The sequence below is a fragment of the Typopeltis vanoorti genome, chromosome 4 (genome assembly GCF_054136105.1).
Source record: "Typopeltis vanoorti isolate ZY-2024b chromosome 4, IOZ_Tvanoo_1.0, whole genome shotgun sequence".
Classification (NCBI taxonomy): Eukaryota; Metazoa; Arthropoda; class Arachnida; order Uropygi; family Thelyphonidae; genus Typopeltis; species Typopeltis vanoorti.
Genome location: NC_143552.1, coordinates 58575472 through 58590057, shown reverse-complemented (window position 1 = coordinate 58590057; position 14586 = coordinate 58575472). Strand labels below are relative to the sequence as shown.

Sequence of the window (14586 nt, the reverse complement as noted above, 5' to 3'; positions counted from 1 at the left end):
AATTTGTTGAGTCAAAAGTCCATCCAATCAAGCATTTCACAAGAGAAAATGTTTTAACACTTTGTATTCAAATACAAAATTACAGACTATTATTCAAATGAAATAATTGCAAATAAAATCAGAGAACCCATCGTTTTTAATGCAATGAAAGCATTCACAATTATAGCTGTCAACATGAAACTTAAAGACTATTTACTTGAAATAAATGCAAATAAAATTGGATAAATTATTCTTTTTATGTACTTCAAGTACATAAATTTCATAATTTATGTACTTTCTGTACATAAATTAGCGGGATATCAGCTGCAAAAAAATCATGTAATTTTGTAGAATAATTGGAAGAACAACAACACATGCAAACTTCAACTGGAAAAGATCTAAGTTAAATTCTCATCATGATGAGAGGAATTCTAAATGTGTTCAACTGAATGTGAGTTAGCCAATCTCGTATGAAATTGGGTTTTTTATTTTTTTTTATTTTCTTCCTGGAAACTCGGGCTTTTCATCCCATATACAGGCAAAAAAGAAAAGAGAAAATATGCAATTAACAGACAAAACTAGTATTAGTGGGTAGTAGATGACAAATGGTTTATTAATGATGTATAGATGGCTGGATTAAGTAGGTAGCATACATTGTGGGCTATGTAGTATAGGTGCTCTCCCACAATGAGTCCTGAAGGGTGTCACCTATATTTATAATAATTATGAGAAATGCAAATTAAACTTTATATGCTTTTTTTTTTGTTTTAAATTTGGAAAATGAAACAAACACTCCTCTTACCTGGGCAAACAGTATAACTAGTGGTTGTATCAATAAAATGTGAATTACAGACATTTCCAGCTTGTGTTTCTTGCATACTAAGGGAGAGCTGGGGGAGAGAAAAAAAAAAAAAAAAAGGAAATGATTAATGGTAAAAAAAAAAAAAAATTAAAAAAAAAGGAAAATTGAATTCACTCAGAAAATAAGTTTTAAGATTATGAAATCTCCTTTTTTTTAAAAAAAAAAAAAGCATCTTTTTATATAAAAAAGTAAGCCAAACACCAAGAAAGAGATCTAACTACAATTAATAATTAGCTACTGGGCCAGCATTACTGTTATCTGTATAATTGTTGCTGCACAATTAAAACAATGGCAGTTAAGTAGCAGATTCTGAATTACAACCAACTTAATTGATTCACCTGTTTTTTTTTTGTTTTGTTTTTAAGTAGGTAAATTAATGAACGAATAACTAGTCAAAACTCAGCTGAAGAAAGTGACCTATAGAAGTGAATGGAGCATTTTCTATCCCCTCTCCTAGTTTAAATCTAACTGCTAAAATGCTCACAACACTTTAAACATAAGGCTTAAAACAATCATAGGCATCCTCAGTATATAAATAATGGAAATAAAATAATCATTTTCAAAAAGTGCCATTATAGCATTAATAGGAAAACAGACGGTCAGTAAAATTCCCAATTATTTTAAAAACAATATGCTAACAATCAGGAATTTGCATAAAAATGATATAATATTTCCCATAAAGGGAATAACCGAAGGCCATCAGACCTATTTCAGTTCAGTCAGTATAGGAAGGCCTGAACTCTCTTTATATAAGTGCTCTATAAGGAATCTACTTCTGTGTAAACGCTTATTTTTCTTCACAAAAAACTGTTTAGTCAAGATGGCATATTCTGTTAGGCCAGACTATTCTGATTCATGGCATACTGGATGTAAGATTTATGTTCTTCACAACAATCTGGCAGATCTGCCAGACTGTCCCTTGGTAAGACAAACCACAAGAGCATAGGATCCAGCCGATGCCTGGAAGGTTGAGTGGAAAAAGAAGCCTTGTCTTTAAGTGAAGAAAGGAAGATAGAAATCTTCCTGACAGGACAAAAGGATCACACAACAATATTAAAATGTTTTAGAACTTAGCTATAATTTCAGAAATCTCTTTAATATAAGGGAGTAGAATTATTCAAGTGATATCTTCGGGAGATCTAGAGACTGGCTGTCTAAAGCTGTTAAAGGCTTTGTTAATAAAAGATTCATTAAACCCATTTTTCCTAAAGCAAATATGATATAACTTGTTGTAAAATTTCTTCAGTAGAACAAATATTATGAGCACAATGTAACAGGGTTTTAATGGTCCCAATCTTTTGACTAGGATTATGATGAAAATTAGGATGGATATAATGGAAGATGATCCTAATGGGAGATTTTAATTATAGAAATGTGGAATGGAAAGAAGAGATAGTGTATGAGAATGAGTGAATTTCTTGAGTTTCTGTGAGATAATTATCTAAAGCAGCATGTGATGGAAGCAACACAAGATTTATTGGTGTTACATTTGGTGATATCCTCACAGGATGAGGTTGTGAATGAGATATTAACACTGTCACCATAGATGAGAGTGATCATGAGATATTGGTTTGGAAGGTAGTCAAACAGGAAAAAGATGTTATCAAGGAGGTCTAAACGTGGAACTATAAGGTGGGCGATTATGAAAAGCACTGTAGTCAACAATTCGTCAATACACTAGGTTGATGAATTGTGTCGAAAAGGTGTTGACAATGCATGGGAAATAATGAGGCAGTATCTAACACAAGCAATGCATAACTGCATACCAAGAGTTAAGCAAATAAATAGTGGGAGAAGGGGGAAGAGATGGATGAACAGTGAAATCAAGCAAGCAGTATTAGAACAGAAATTGTTATGGAGAAGTACACCTCCAAATCAAGAAATTAGAATAATCAAAGAAAATGTGTTGAATGATTTGCAATTCTAATTTATTGCATAAAAAATAATTATTACTAAATATGAATTAGCATCATCTAAATCTACATACTCTGTAGATTATATAACCATGTTGTTTATTATTTTAACGGTATAATAGAACACAGAAACTAAGTAAATAATTAATTTATTAACTTGATGCTGATATTTCGCTGGTATTATAACCAGTATCTTCAGAGCACAAAAACACTGTTTGTCACAATACGTGAGACTAAAACAACATGGTGTACTTAAAATTGTAGCAGCAATACAAAGACTAGAGTCCTGATTTTGGCGCCCTCTATCTGAGAGAGATTAACAAAAAAAAAAAAAAAAAAAAATGCTATCATATATTACTAGAGTCCTAGAAAAGTGCTAGTTTTTTCTTAATATGACTGTCTCCCAGATCTTCGGCAAGTTAATACAGCCATATTTGTTGAGATTTGGAGTGTGTTTTAGGGCTTCTGTCGCCTCTAAGAACAATTTCTCTGATTTATATGGGTTTCTGTGTAGTACTTTTGTGTTTTTCCAGTTGATCCTGTGTGCAGGGGTATCCAGAGCATGGTCTGCTAGGCCCGACTTCCCATAATGATATTTCCGGACGTATCGTTTATGTTCGCTGATGCGGATATTCACAGTTCTTCCTGTTTGACCGTAGTAGGCTTGATTGCATGAGCAGGGTACTTGGTAGACTCCTGGATGTGATAAAGGAGGAATGCTGTCCTTGGGTGAGCGGATGAGGGTGGCTAATTTGCTATATGGTCTGAATGTAGTGCGTAGTTTATGTTTATTGAGAATTCTTGAGATCTTTTCGGATGTGCCTTTAATGTAGGGGATGGTGACTGTTTTGTTGTAGTTCTCTGTGGTGGATGGTGGGAGGGGTTTCTTGGGAGTGTTTAGTATTTTGTTTATTTTTTGTGGATTGTAGCCGTTGGCCAAGAAGGTGTGGCGTAAGTGAGTGAGTTCAGCAGTAAGAGCCTTGTCATTTGAACAGATTGCTCTCGCTCTATGGGTTAGCATTTTTAATATGCCATATTGTTGAGAAGGATGATGGTGTGATTGTTTGTGTAAGTATCTGCCTGTATGTGTGGGTTTTCTGAAAACTGAAAATGATAAGGAACCATCTGGGAGACGTGTGATGAGTGTATCCAGGAAGGGCAGACAGTTGTTGGCTTCCAGTTCCATAGTAAAGTGGATTTTTGGATGTTGGCTATTTAAATGTGCTAAGAATGTTTTCAATGTCTCAGGGCCATGTGGCCAAATAGCAAGCACATCATCAACATAGCGTAGCCAAAGTGTTGGTTTGAGAGTGGCTGTATTGATTGCTTGTTTTTCCAGGTGTTCTATGTAAAAGTTGGCTAGGGGGGGAGAAAGGGGGGAAGCCCATGGCTGTCCCATCAATTTGTTTGTATATTTTCCCTTTCCATGTGAAATATCCTGCATGTATTGTGAATTTGAATAGTTCAAATATATCAGTGGGGAAGTGCGACTTCAGTAGATCGAGGGTTTCTATTAGTGGTACATTTGTGAATAGTGAAGTGATGTCAAAGCTTACTATTAAGTCTGAGCTTTTCAGGGTGAGGTGTTGTAAGATGCTTTTTAGGTGTGCTGAATTTTTGATAAAGGAGGGAGAATTGTTAGTGAGAGTGGCTAGTAGCTTTGCTAAATGTCTAGCCAGTTTGTATGTGGGACTATTTATACTGTCCACAATTGGGCGTAGGGGTGTGCCTGGTTTGTGAATTTTTGGTGATCCATAGATCCTCGGTGTTTTAACATGGAAGGGTTTGAGTTTGTTAACTGTGTCTTTGGGCCAGGAAGTGACTTTTTTTAATAATTTTCGGGCCTTATTCTTTTGTGTGTTGGTGGGATTGCGATCTATAATTTTGTATGTTGACTGATCTTGTAATAGTGTGTGCATTTTGTTTTCATATTCAGTTGTGTCCATCACCACGGTTGCATTTCCTTTGTCTGCTTTTGTTATGGTAATCTGGCTGTTGTTGTGTAGCTCTTTTATAGCAATGAATTCCTTATGTGGGATATTATTTTTTGGAGGCTTGGACTTGATTAGGATGTTGGCCACATCTCTCTCAGATAGAGGGCGCCAAAATCAGGACTCTAGTCTTTGTGTTGCTGCTACAATTTTAAGTACACCATGTTGTTTTAGTCTCGCGTATTGTGACAAACAGTGTTTTTGTGCTCTGAAGATGCTGGTTATAATACCAGCGAAATATCAGCATCAAGTTAATAAATTAATTATTTACTTAGTTTCTGTGTTCTATTATACCGTTAAAATAATAAACAACATGTTCGACGAACACATAAGTCTGTCCACACGTTTAAGGATTCTTCACGGAGACGATATCGTACGCAAGACACGACGATATGGTAAGTGGAAGTTGAAATTGGCGCGGCAACTAAATAGGTTAGCCTTCTTAAAGAGGTGCCGAGACAACAAATTAATACCGAACTGTTTTAAAATCAAAAACAAGTTCCACTCGGCCAAAGCCCAACGCATCTATAAACGAGAAAGTGTAGCGCTATTACGCGAACAAATTAACACCACTCGCCGGGAATTAGCACAAGCAAATACAACCATCAGCGCATTACGAGAATCACTGCATAATATTCTAAATACGGAACTTTGGCAGATCTTAGAGAACATCACCGACGCAACGGCAAAAAAAGAATTCGACAGAGTCAAAAACCGGCACCAAAAGAAGTTCGAAAATCTACAACAACGGAACACCATACAACGACCGCAATTACAACAAGACCTCGTCGTTGTGAATCTATCGTCACTCACCTTAAGCAAAGAAGCCACGACTGCTTTAAGTCGAGGGCACAACTTTGCCATAACTCCCAAGCAAGTTCCAAAAGCCGAAATAATGGCGTCCATCGAACGAGGAATTTACGACCTGCCTCCAACAATAGCTAACAACATACGTATAGATGTGGCCAACATCCTAATCAAGTCCAAGCCTCCAAAAAATAATATCCCACATAAGGAATTCATTGCTATAAAAGAGCTACACAACAACAGCCAGATTACCATAACAAAAGCAGACAAAGGAAATGCAACCGTGGTGATGGACACAACTGAATATGAAAACAAAATGCACACACTATTACAAGATCAGTCAACATACAAAATTATAGATCGCAATCCCACCAACACACAAAAGAATAAGGCCCGAAAATTATTAAAAAAAGTCACTTCCTGGCCCAAAGACACAGTTAACAAACTCAAACCCTTCCATGTTAAAACACCGAGGATCTATGGATCACCAAAAATTCACAAACCAGGCACACCCCTACGCCCAATTGTGGACAGTATAAATAGTCCCACATACAAACTGGCTAGACATTTAGCAAAGCTACTAGCAACTCTCACTAACAATTCTCCCTCCTTTATCAAAAATTCAGCACACCTAAAAAGCATCTTACAACACCTCACCCTGAAAAGCTCAGACTTAATAGTAAGCTTTGACATCACTTCACTATTCACAAATGTACCACTAATAGAAACCCTCGATCTACTGAAGTCACACTTCCCCCTGATATATTTGAACTATTCAAATTCACAATACATGCAGGATATTTCACATGGAAAGGGAAAATATACAAACAAATTGATGGGACAGCCATGGGCTTCCCCCCTTTCTCCCCCCCTAGCCAACTTTTACATAGAACACCTGGAAAAACAAGCAATCAATACAGCCACTCTCAAACCAACACTTTGGCTACGCTATGTTGATGATGTGCTTGCTATTTGGCCACATGGCCCTGAGACATTGAAAACATTCTTAGCACATTTAAATAGCCAACATCCAAAAATCCACTTTACTATGGAACTGGAAGCTAACAACTGTCTGCCCTTCCTGGATACACTCATCACACGTCTCCCAGATGGTTCCTTATCATTTTCAGTTTTCAGAAAACCCACACATACAGGCAGATACTTACACAAACAATCACACCATCATCCTTCTCAACAATATGGCATATTAAAAACGCTAACCCATAGAGCGAGAGCAATCTGTTCAAATGACAAGGCTCTTACTGCTGAACTCACTCACTTACGCCACACCTTCTTGGCCAACGGCTACAATCCACAAAAAATAAACAAAATACTAAACACTCCCAAGAAACCCCTCCCACCATCCACCACAGAGAACTACAACAAAACAGTCACCATCCCCTACATTAAAGGCACATCCGAAAAGATCTCAAGAATTCTCAATAAACATAAACTACGCACTACATTCAGACCATATAGCAAATTAGCCACCCTCATCCGCTCACCCAAGGACAGCATTCCTCCTTTATCACATCCAGGAGTCTACCAAGTACCCTGCTCATGCAATCAAGCCTACTACGGTCAAACAGGAAGAACTGTGAATATCCGCATCAGCGAACATAAACGATACGTCCGGAAATATCATTATGGGAAGTCGGGCCTAGCAGACCATGCTCTGGATACCCCTGCACACAGGATCAACTGGAAAAACACAAAAGTACTACACAGAAACCCATATAAATCAGAGAAATTGTTCTTAGAGGCGACAGAAGCCCTAAAACACACTCCAAATCTCAACAAATATGGCTGTATTAACTTGCCGAAGATCTGGGAGACAGTCATATTAAGAAAAAACTAGCACTTTTCTAGGACTCTAGTAATATATGATAGCATTTTTTTTTTTTTTTTTTTTTTTTTTTTTTTTTTTTGTTAATCTCTCTCAGATAGAGGGCGCCAAACTCAGGACTCTAGTCTTTGTGTTGCTGCTACAATTTTAAGTACACCATGTTGTTTTAGTCTCGCGTATTGTGACAAACAGTGTTTTTGTGCTCTGAAGATGCTGGTTATAATACCAGCGAAATATCAGCATCAAGTTAATAAATTAATTATTTACTTAGTTTCTGAGTTCTATTATACCGTTAAAATAATAAACAACATGTTCGACGAACACATAAGTCTGTCCACACGTATATAACCATGTAAACACATAAAACTGTAATATAAATTATAAGAAAACGGTTATTCCAAACCATTCAAAAAATTAGAATAACTTGGCTCAAAATATTAAAATAATATGAAAATAAATGCACAAAAATTACAGTCAAAGGGAAACAACATGTTAATTAGTACTTCGTTGCATCCCCCTTATTTTTTATGGCCATTCATAAATGGTTGGACATATTATTTACTAGCAGTACACAGCCTTTTTTTAATCAAAACATGCCCATAGGGTCTGCAGACTAAAAACAAGTTCATTTTTGCCTCTTAGGGCAACTTCTTGAAGACGTTCTTCATAATTCGCCCACAAATTCTCAATGGGGTTTAAATCTGGTGAGTTTGCTGGCGAAGGAATTACATTGGTTTGCCTTTCTTTGAGCCATCTAGTAGTGGTCTTGGAAGTGTGACAAGAAACTGAAGCTTGCTGAAAAAGGAAATCGCCATCACATAAATCTTCCAATGCTGGTAACAAAGTGCTCAAGAATTTCTTGGTACACTTTGGAATTGACCCTTTCACACACACAATACACAGCATACCTGGATCCTCTATGGTCATACAAGCTGCCCATACCATGACAGAGGTTACAAATTTCACAGAATGTTTCATGCATTCGGTGAAATGCTTAAGACACCAAATATGCATCTCCTTGATGACCACAGGACGCACAAAACATATCTTCATTGCTATAAAGTACCCTTCTCCAGTCATCTTGACCCCACAACAGCATTTGCTTACACCATTGCATTCTAGATGCCTTTTGCTTGGAAGTCATAAGAGGTTTTGCCTAGGCACACGTGATTTAAAACCTAATTTGTAAAATCGTCTCAACATCGTAGATGTAGACACGTTCACACATAGTTATTTCCATCTCCTGTGAAAATACCTCACATTTTGGAAGCAGTTTTTCTTCATGATATTCTTCAATCTCCTCTCATCTCTTGATGTAGTTATTATCTTTTGACCACTGTTGCAGTGATAATTTTGAAAACTCCAGTTATTAGAGTACTGTCTCAATACTCTACTCATGCTTGCTTAAAAACATCTCAATTCCTTAGCTATAAACTGTTGAGTTTGACCTTCTTTGTGTAGAGACACCATATGAAACTTCTTAGCTTCTGATATCTCACTCGTTTGACCCATGTTTAGCAAATAATTCCTTACACATGAGTCAGTCTGTGGGAATGGATGACATATCACCACATATTTTTAAAGAATGTGCAAAAGAGTTAACGATGCCCTTGTCCTGGTTATTTAATGAAAGTCTTGCAGTGGGGAAGGTTGCTAAGCAGTGGAAAGAAGGAAAAATAATACTTCTATGACTATGGAAGATTAACCTTAATGAGTGATGATCACAAGGAGACAGAAGTGTATAAAACAGTTGAATTACTGAGTGACCACTTTACAAGGGTATACATCCTAGTGAGGTTACTGCTTTCACCTATGTGACAGACATTAATGTGGGAACAGAGGTGGGTGAATTAGAATTCTTAGGATATTGCAGAATCTCAATGTAAATACAGCTGTAGGATTAGATGGGATATCAGCTAGGGTTTTGCAAGAATGTGCAAGGGAACTAACAATACCTTTGACTAGGCTCTTTAATTTAAGTCTTTCCACTCCCTTGAAACTTGACCAGTTCCAAGGGAGTGGAAAGAGGGCAAAATAATTCCTTGCATAAGGGAGGTTCTAAGACTGCAGTAGCAAATTATAGACTAATCAGTATCTCAGGCATGGTGGTAAAAGTACTAGAAAATTTGGTAAAAAAGAGAAATTAAAAAATGGGTAGATAAAAATATGATACTGCATGAGGATCAACATGGCTTTGTGAGTCAGTCATGCCTTAGTAATTTATTAAATTTTTATAATAGAGTAACAGCTGAGTTGGACAAAGGAAATAGCTACACAATGATTTTGCAAAGGCATTTGACAGAATATCTCATGGAACTCTGTTACATAAATTAGAACAAATGGGGATGGACATGACACTGGTTAAGTGGATGGCTGCTGGACAGATATTAATAAGTGGTATATGAAGGGGCAGAATTGAGGCGAAAACTGGTGACTAGTGGTGTGCCACAAGGTTCAGTGCTGGGTCCATTGCTGTTTAATTTGTACATAAATGATATAGGAAATAACCTGAAAGGAAATATTCAGTTGTTTGCTGATGATGCAAAATTAGGTAGAGTAATAGTTAATCAAAGTGATGAAAAGCTTACAGGACGATTTAAATAGGCTGTAAGTATGGGCAGGGGCGGAATTAGCTGTGTTCTCCTACCAGGATCTTGGCTGACTAGCCATCAATCATGCTTGTAGCATGTTGAGCACAGTTAAGCCTGGGATGGATTTCCATGGTGAGTTGGCAACCTACAACATGGTCAAAAACCCCGATGGAACTGATATAGCTGCAGTGCCAATATTTCGGTGAAGTCCGGAGGGCCATACCCTGGAAGTCTTAGTATCATCCCTCCACGTGGTGGACCCCCCCCCCGGGAAACATGGTGTCGTAATGAGCCATGGCAAAGTTGATACTAAGCAAAGAGCTGGCAGAAAGCTATAAAGTGCATCTCCCAAGATGTTATGTGGCCAGCGTGGGAGATGTTAGGACTGCAATGACATCTGCTGTTTCATCATTGGCAGAAGAATTCATATATCAACGGCAATGTGAAACAACTAGCAGGTTGTTTCACATTGCCGTTAATATATGAACGCTGATATGGCTGACAGAGTGAGCCAAGTTAGCTGGCTACTGCAGACGTGGAAGAGATCGGGGCCTCACCACGTTACTGTCCTCTATCCTATAGTCGACCATGGAGAAACGGAAATATTTTACAAGCAATGCTTTGGAAGCTGGAACCTCTGCAACGTCCCAAGCTGTAAATAGTTACAGGGAAGAAGACACCGAAACTGTGATTAAAATGAGCACTGCAAGTGCACTCCATGACGATGTCAACTTAAATCCGAAAGGAAGGTTGGCATCTGATATTCCTCGTTTAAAAACAAGAAACAGAATCTTGAAAATTGGAACTTGGAACGTGAGAACATTATATAAACTAGGGAATTTTGACAACCTTATACAGGAAATAAAAAGACTTAAAGTTGATGTGATGGGAATCAGTGAAACAAGATAGCCTAACATGGGAAAACTAGAAAAAGATGGCTTTACATTTGTATATTCTGGTGGAGAGAAGCATGAATATGGAGTGGATTTCATGATTAAGAAAGACATCTTTAAATCTGTAATGGGGCTGTGGCCCATAAACGAAAGAATAATACTTATTAAATTAGCCACAAAGCCTTTTAACATCATAATTATCCAGGTTTATGCCCCTACAATGACTCACAATGATGAAGAAATAGAAGATTTTTATAATAATTTACAAAAATCTATAGAATATGTAAAATCAAATGAAATACTCATAGTGATGGGTGACTTCAATGCAAAGGTTGGAGAAGGGGAAGAAAATCCAGTTGTTGGAAAATTTGGACTAGGCGACAGAAATGAAAGAGGTGAGAGATTGATACAATTCTGCATTCAAAACAACTTGTGCATAATGAATACTTTCTTTCAACATCCAAAGCACAGACTGTATACTTGGACAAACCCAGATAACTCTATAAAATAAACACAATATACAATGTACTAATGCTTCATGAAGAGGACACTTTTCAACATGTAAACATTGCATCGCATTCATGAAGAAACCAAATAGATTTAATAATGATAAATAATAGATACAAATATAATATCACCAACATAAAAACATACCCAGGTGCTGATATAGGTTCAGACCATAACCCTGTTGTGTCCACTTTAAAAATTAAGCTAAAAAACAATTCTAAAAACAATCATACTGAAAGACTTGACTTCACAGCTCTGAATATACCTGACAACAATATGGTTTTAACTCAGAAATTAGGAAGAAATTAGATCATGTAGGATATAAAAGAGAAGACAATATACTTTGTAACACAGAGGAAATTGAAAACAGGTGGTCAAATTTTAGAAGTGCAATATATAAGACAGCTAATGAGGTTATCCCAAAAATTAAATACAATAAGAAAAAACCCTGGATGACTAAAGACAAGTGGCTAAATGAAAAATGTAAAGAAATAGAGGAACTGGACAAGAAACACAATAGTAAAGAAATGCATAAATCAATCTCCAAGCCCTGACAAATAAAAAGAAAAATTTCAACTATAATCCTTATATAAAAGATCAAAATGGAAAAATGCTACTAGAGACACAAGATATCATAAAAAGATGGAAAGAATATGGAAAAGAACTGTTTGACTCTGATCACACCAGATATACAAAATATGGATGGTGAACCAATTACATATGAAGAAATAGAATATGCTCTAAGTCAAATGAAAACAGGTAAAACATCAGGCCCTGATCAGATCCTTATTGAATTGTTAAAGAAAGTAAATGAAAACACACTTAATGACCTACAGGTTATTTTTAATAACATTTATGATACAGGATACATCCCTGATGATCTAAGGAAATCCATCTTTGTCACTATTTCCAAAATTCCAAGAACTTTTGAATGTACAAAATATAGACTAATAAGTTTAACAAGCCATGTTACAAAATTACTACTGAGAATAATCCTAGAAAGAATAAAAGGCACTTTGTCAGTAAAAATAGAAGACACTCAATCAGATTTTCAAAAAGACAAAAGGTACAAGAGAAGGAATCTTCAATTTGAAAACATTATGTGAAAGAAACCTTGACAACCAGAAAAGCATATATCTTTGTTTTATTGATTACACCAAAGCATTTGATTCAATAGATCACAAGAAATTAATACATATCCTACAGAATAATGAATTAAAAGGAAAAGATCTACGTATAATTACAAATATATACTGGAATCAAATGGCCTCAATAAGATATAAAAATACATATTCTGGCAACTTTGAAATCAAAAAAGGAGTAAGGCAAGGATGTGTCTTATCACCCTTACTGTATATATAGTGATTAATATATATAGTGAGCAAGTTTTTAAAAATATTTCAGAACTGAAGGGTGTAAAAGTCGGCGGTAGGAACTTCAACACCTTCAGGTATGCAGATGACACGGTTCTTATAGCTGAATCTGAAGATGATCTTCAAAACTTAATCACAGAAATTGACAATAGAAGTTTAGACATGGGACTAATTATTAACCCAAAGAAAACAAAGTGCATGATTATATCAAAAGAACCAATAAATAAGAAACTGAACATAACTGTTAACCAAAAGAAAATTGAACAGGGTCAGTCTTTTATATATTTGGGACAAATGTTTACAGACAGAGGAAATTCCCTTAAAGAAATAAAAAGAAGAATAGAGATAGCAAGAAAAGCCTTTACTGATATGAAAACTGTTCTAACATCCAGAGACATTAATATAGACACAAGAAAAAGATTAATAAAATGCTATATCTGGTCAAGCCTTCTCTACAACAGTGAAACTTGGACTCTAAATAAAGAAGCAGAGAAAAAATTAGAAGCTTTCAAAATGTGGACCATCAGAAGAACGTTGAAAATACCATGGACAGAGAAAATGAAAAACGAAGTTGTTTTAAAGAAAGCAAAAATGAAAAGAACATTAATGAAAATAATTAAAGAGCAAAAACTAAAGTATTTTGGACATCTAACTAGACAAGAAGGCATTCAGAAATTAATATTAGAAGGGAAATTGGATGGAAAAAGAGGGAGAGGTAGACCCAGGAAGGAGAATGTGGTTTGAAGACATTAAGGACTGGTTTGAATTACTTGAATGGCTTGAATTACCATAAATGTTCCAGAGCAGCAAAAGATTCCGTGACATGGTTGCCAACCTCCTTCTAGGGGATGACACTTGAAAAAGAAGAAGTATGGGCAAAAGATAATAGGTATCAGTTTAATGTCAAGAAAAAGTAAAGTTATGCATTTTGGGATAAATAGATTACAAGCCATGTATCACATTGATGATAGACAGGATTCCCTATGAGGATAGATTGAAGGTGTGTGAATTGCAGAAGTTGCTTGATAGGAATGATAGAAATATTAAAGTTGCTTAAAGGGTTTTATAGGATAGATGAAGGGGAAATGTTTCAGCACTGCTAGAGAGAGACCATAACAAGGGGTCATCCCTGGAAGTTAAATAAAGGTGTGGTTAAGTAGGGGTGTGAGAAGTAGATTTTTTGCTTGGAGAGTGGTGAATGAGTGGAATGGGCTGCCAGTCAGTTGTGAGTGCTTTCTCTGTTAAGGAGTTCAAGGAGAGATATGATAAATTGTGTGGACAGATTGGGTCTCCCGCAATAAGGCTTTGGACTCCACGGAGGTGCTCATATAATAATAATTTTAGTTATCTGCTTTTAATAACTATGTTATTGTTCAGTTTTAGATTTCTCAATATTGTTTTTTAACCCATTGGATATATTGCATTTTGGGTGTGTTTTTAGGTAAGGTTGAGGTCTCTAGCCTAATAATGTTGGCTTCATCTAGCAATAGTCTTTTGATGGCATATTCAATGTTTGCCATGTTCAATGCACACAGTATATTTTATTTTATTTTATTTTTATTGAATAATTGCAAAATCAAAGTTTTTGCTTTTATTTCAGAATTACTTTATTATTATTATTATTATTATTATTATTCAGGCCTCCAAGGAGTCAAAAGACTCATCGAGGGAGGTCCTTCCTAAGACATAAAGTCTGTCAAGACTCATCGAGGGGAGGTCCCCCCCTGAGAAACACAAAGTTTATCATACCACTCTTTAAAGTCACTGACCGTTCTCGCTCCCACCACTCCATCAGGCAATGCATTCCACGGCTCAACCACCCTC

The 14586-nt window shown here is 36.2% G+C and overlaps 1 protein-coding gene across 1 annotated transcript in view; it reads right to left on the bottom strand.

The window, feature by feature from the left end:
* Window positions 1-14586, bottom strand: part of LOC150107342 (uncharacterized) — a 243496-nt gene that overhangs the window by 198611 nt on the left and 30299 nt on the right. Inside the window, exon 3 of the mRNA XM_090391207.1 lies at window positions 782-869. Within this exon, the coding sequence (XP_090247333.1) occupies window positions 782-869 (88 nt within the window). The remainder of the gene's footprint in view (window positions 1-781; window positions 870-14586) is intronic.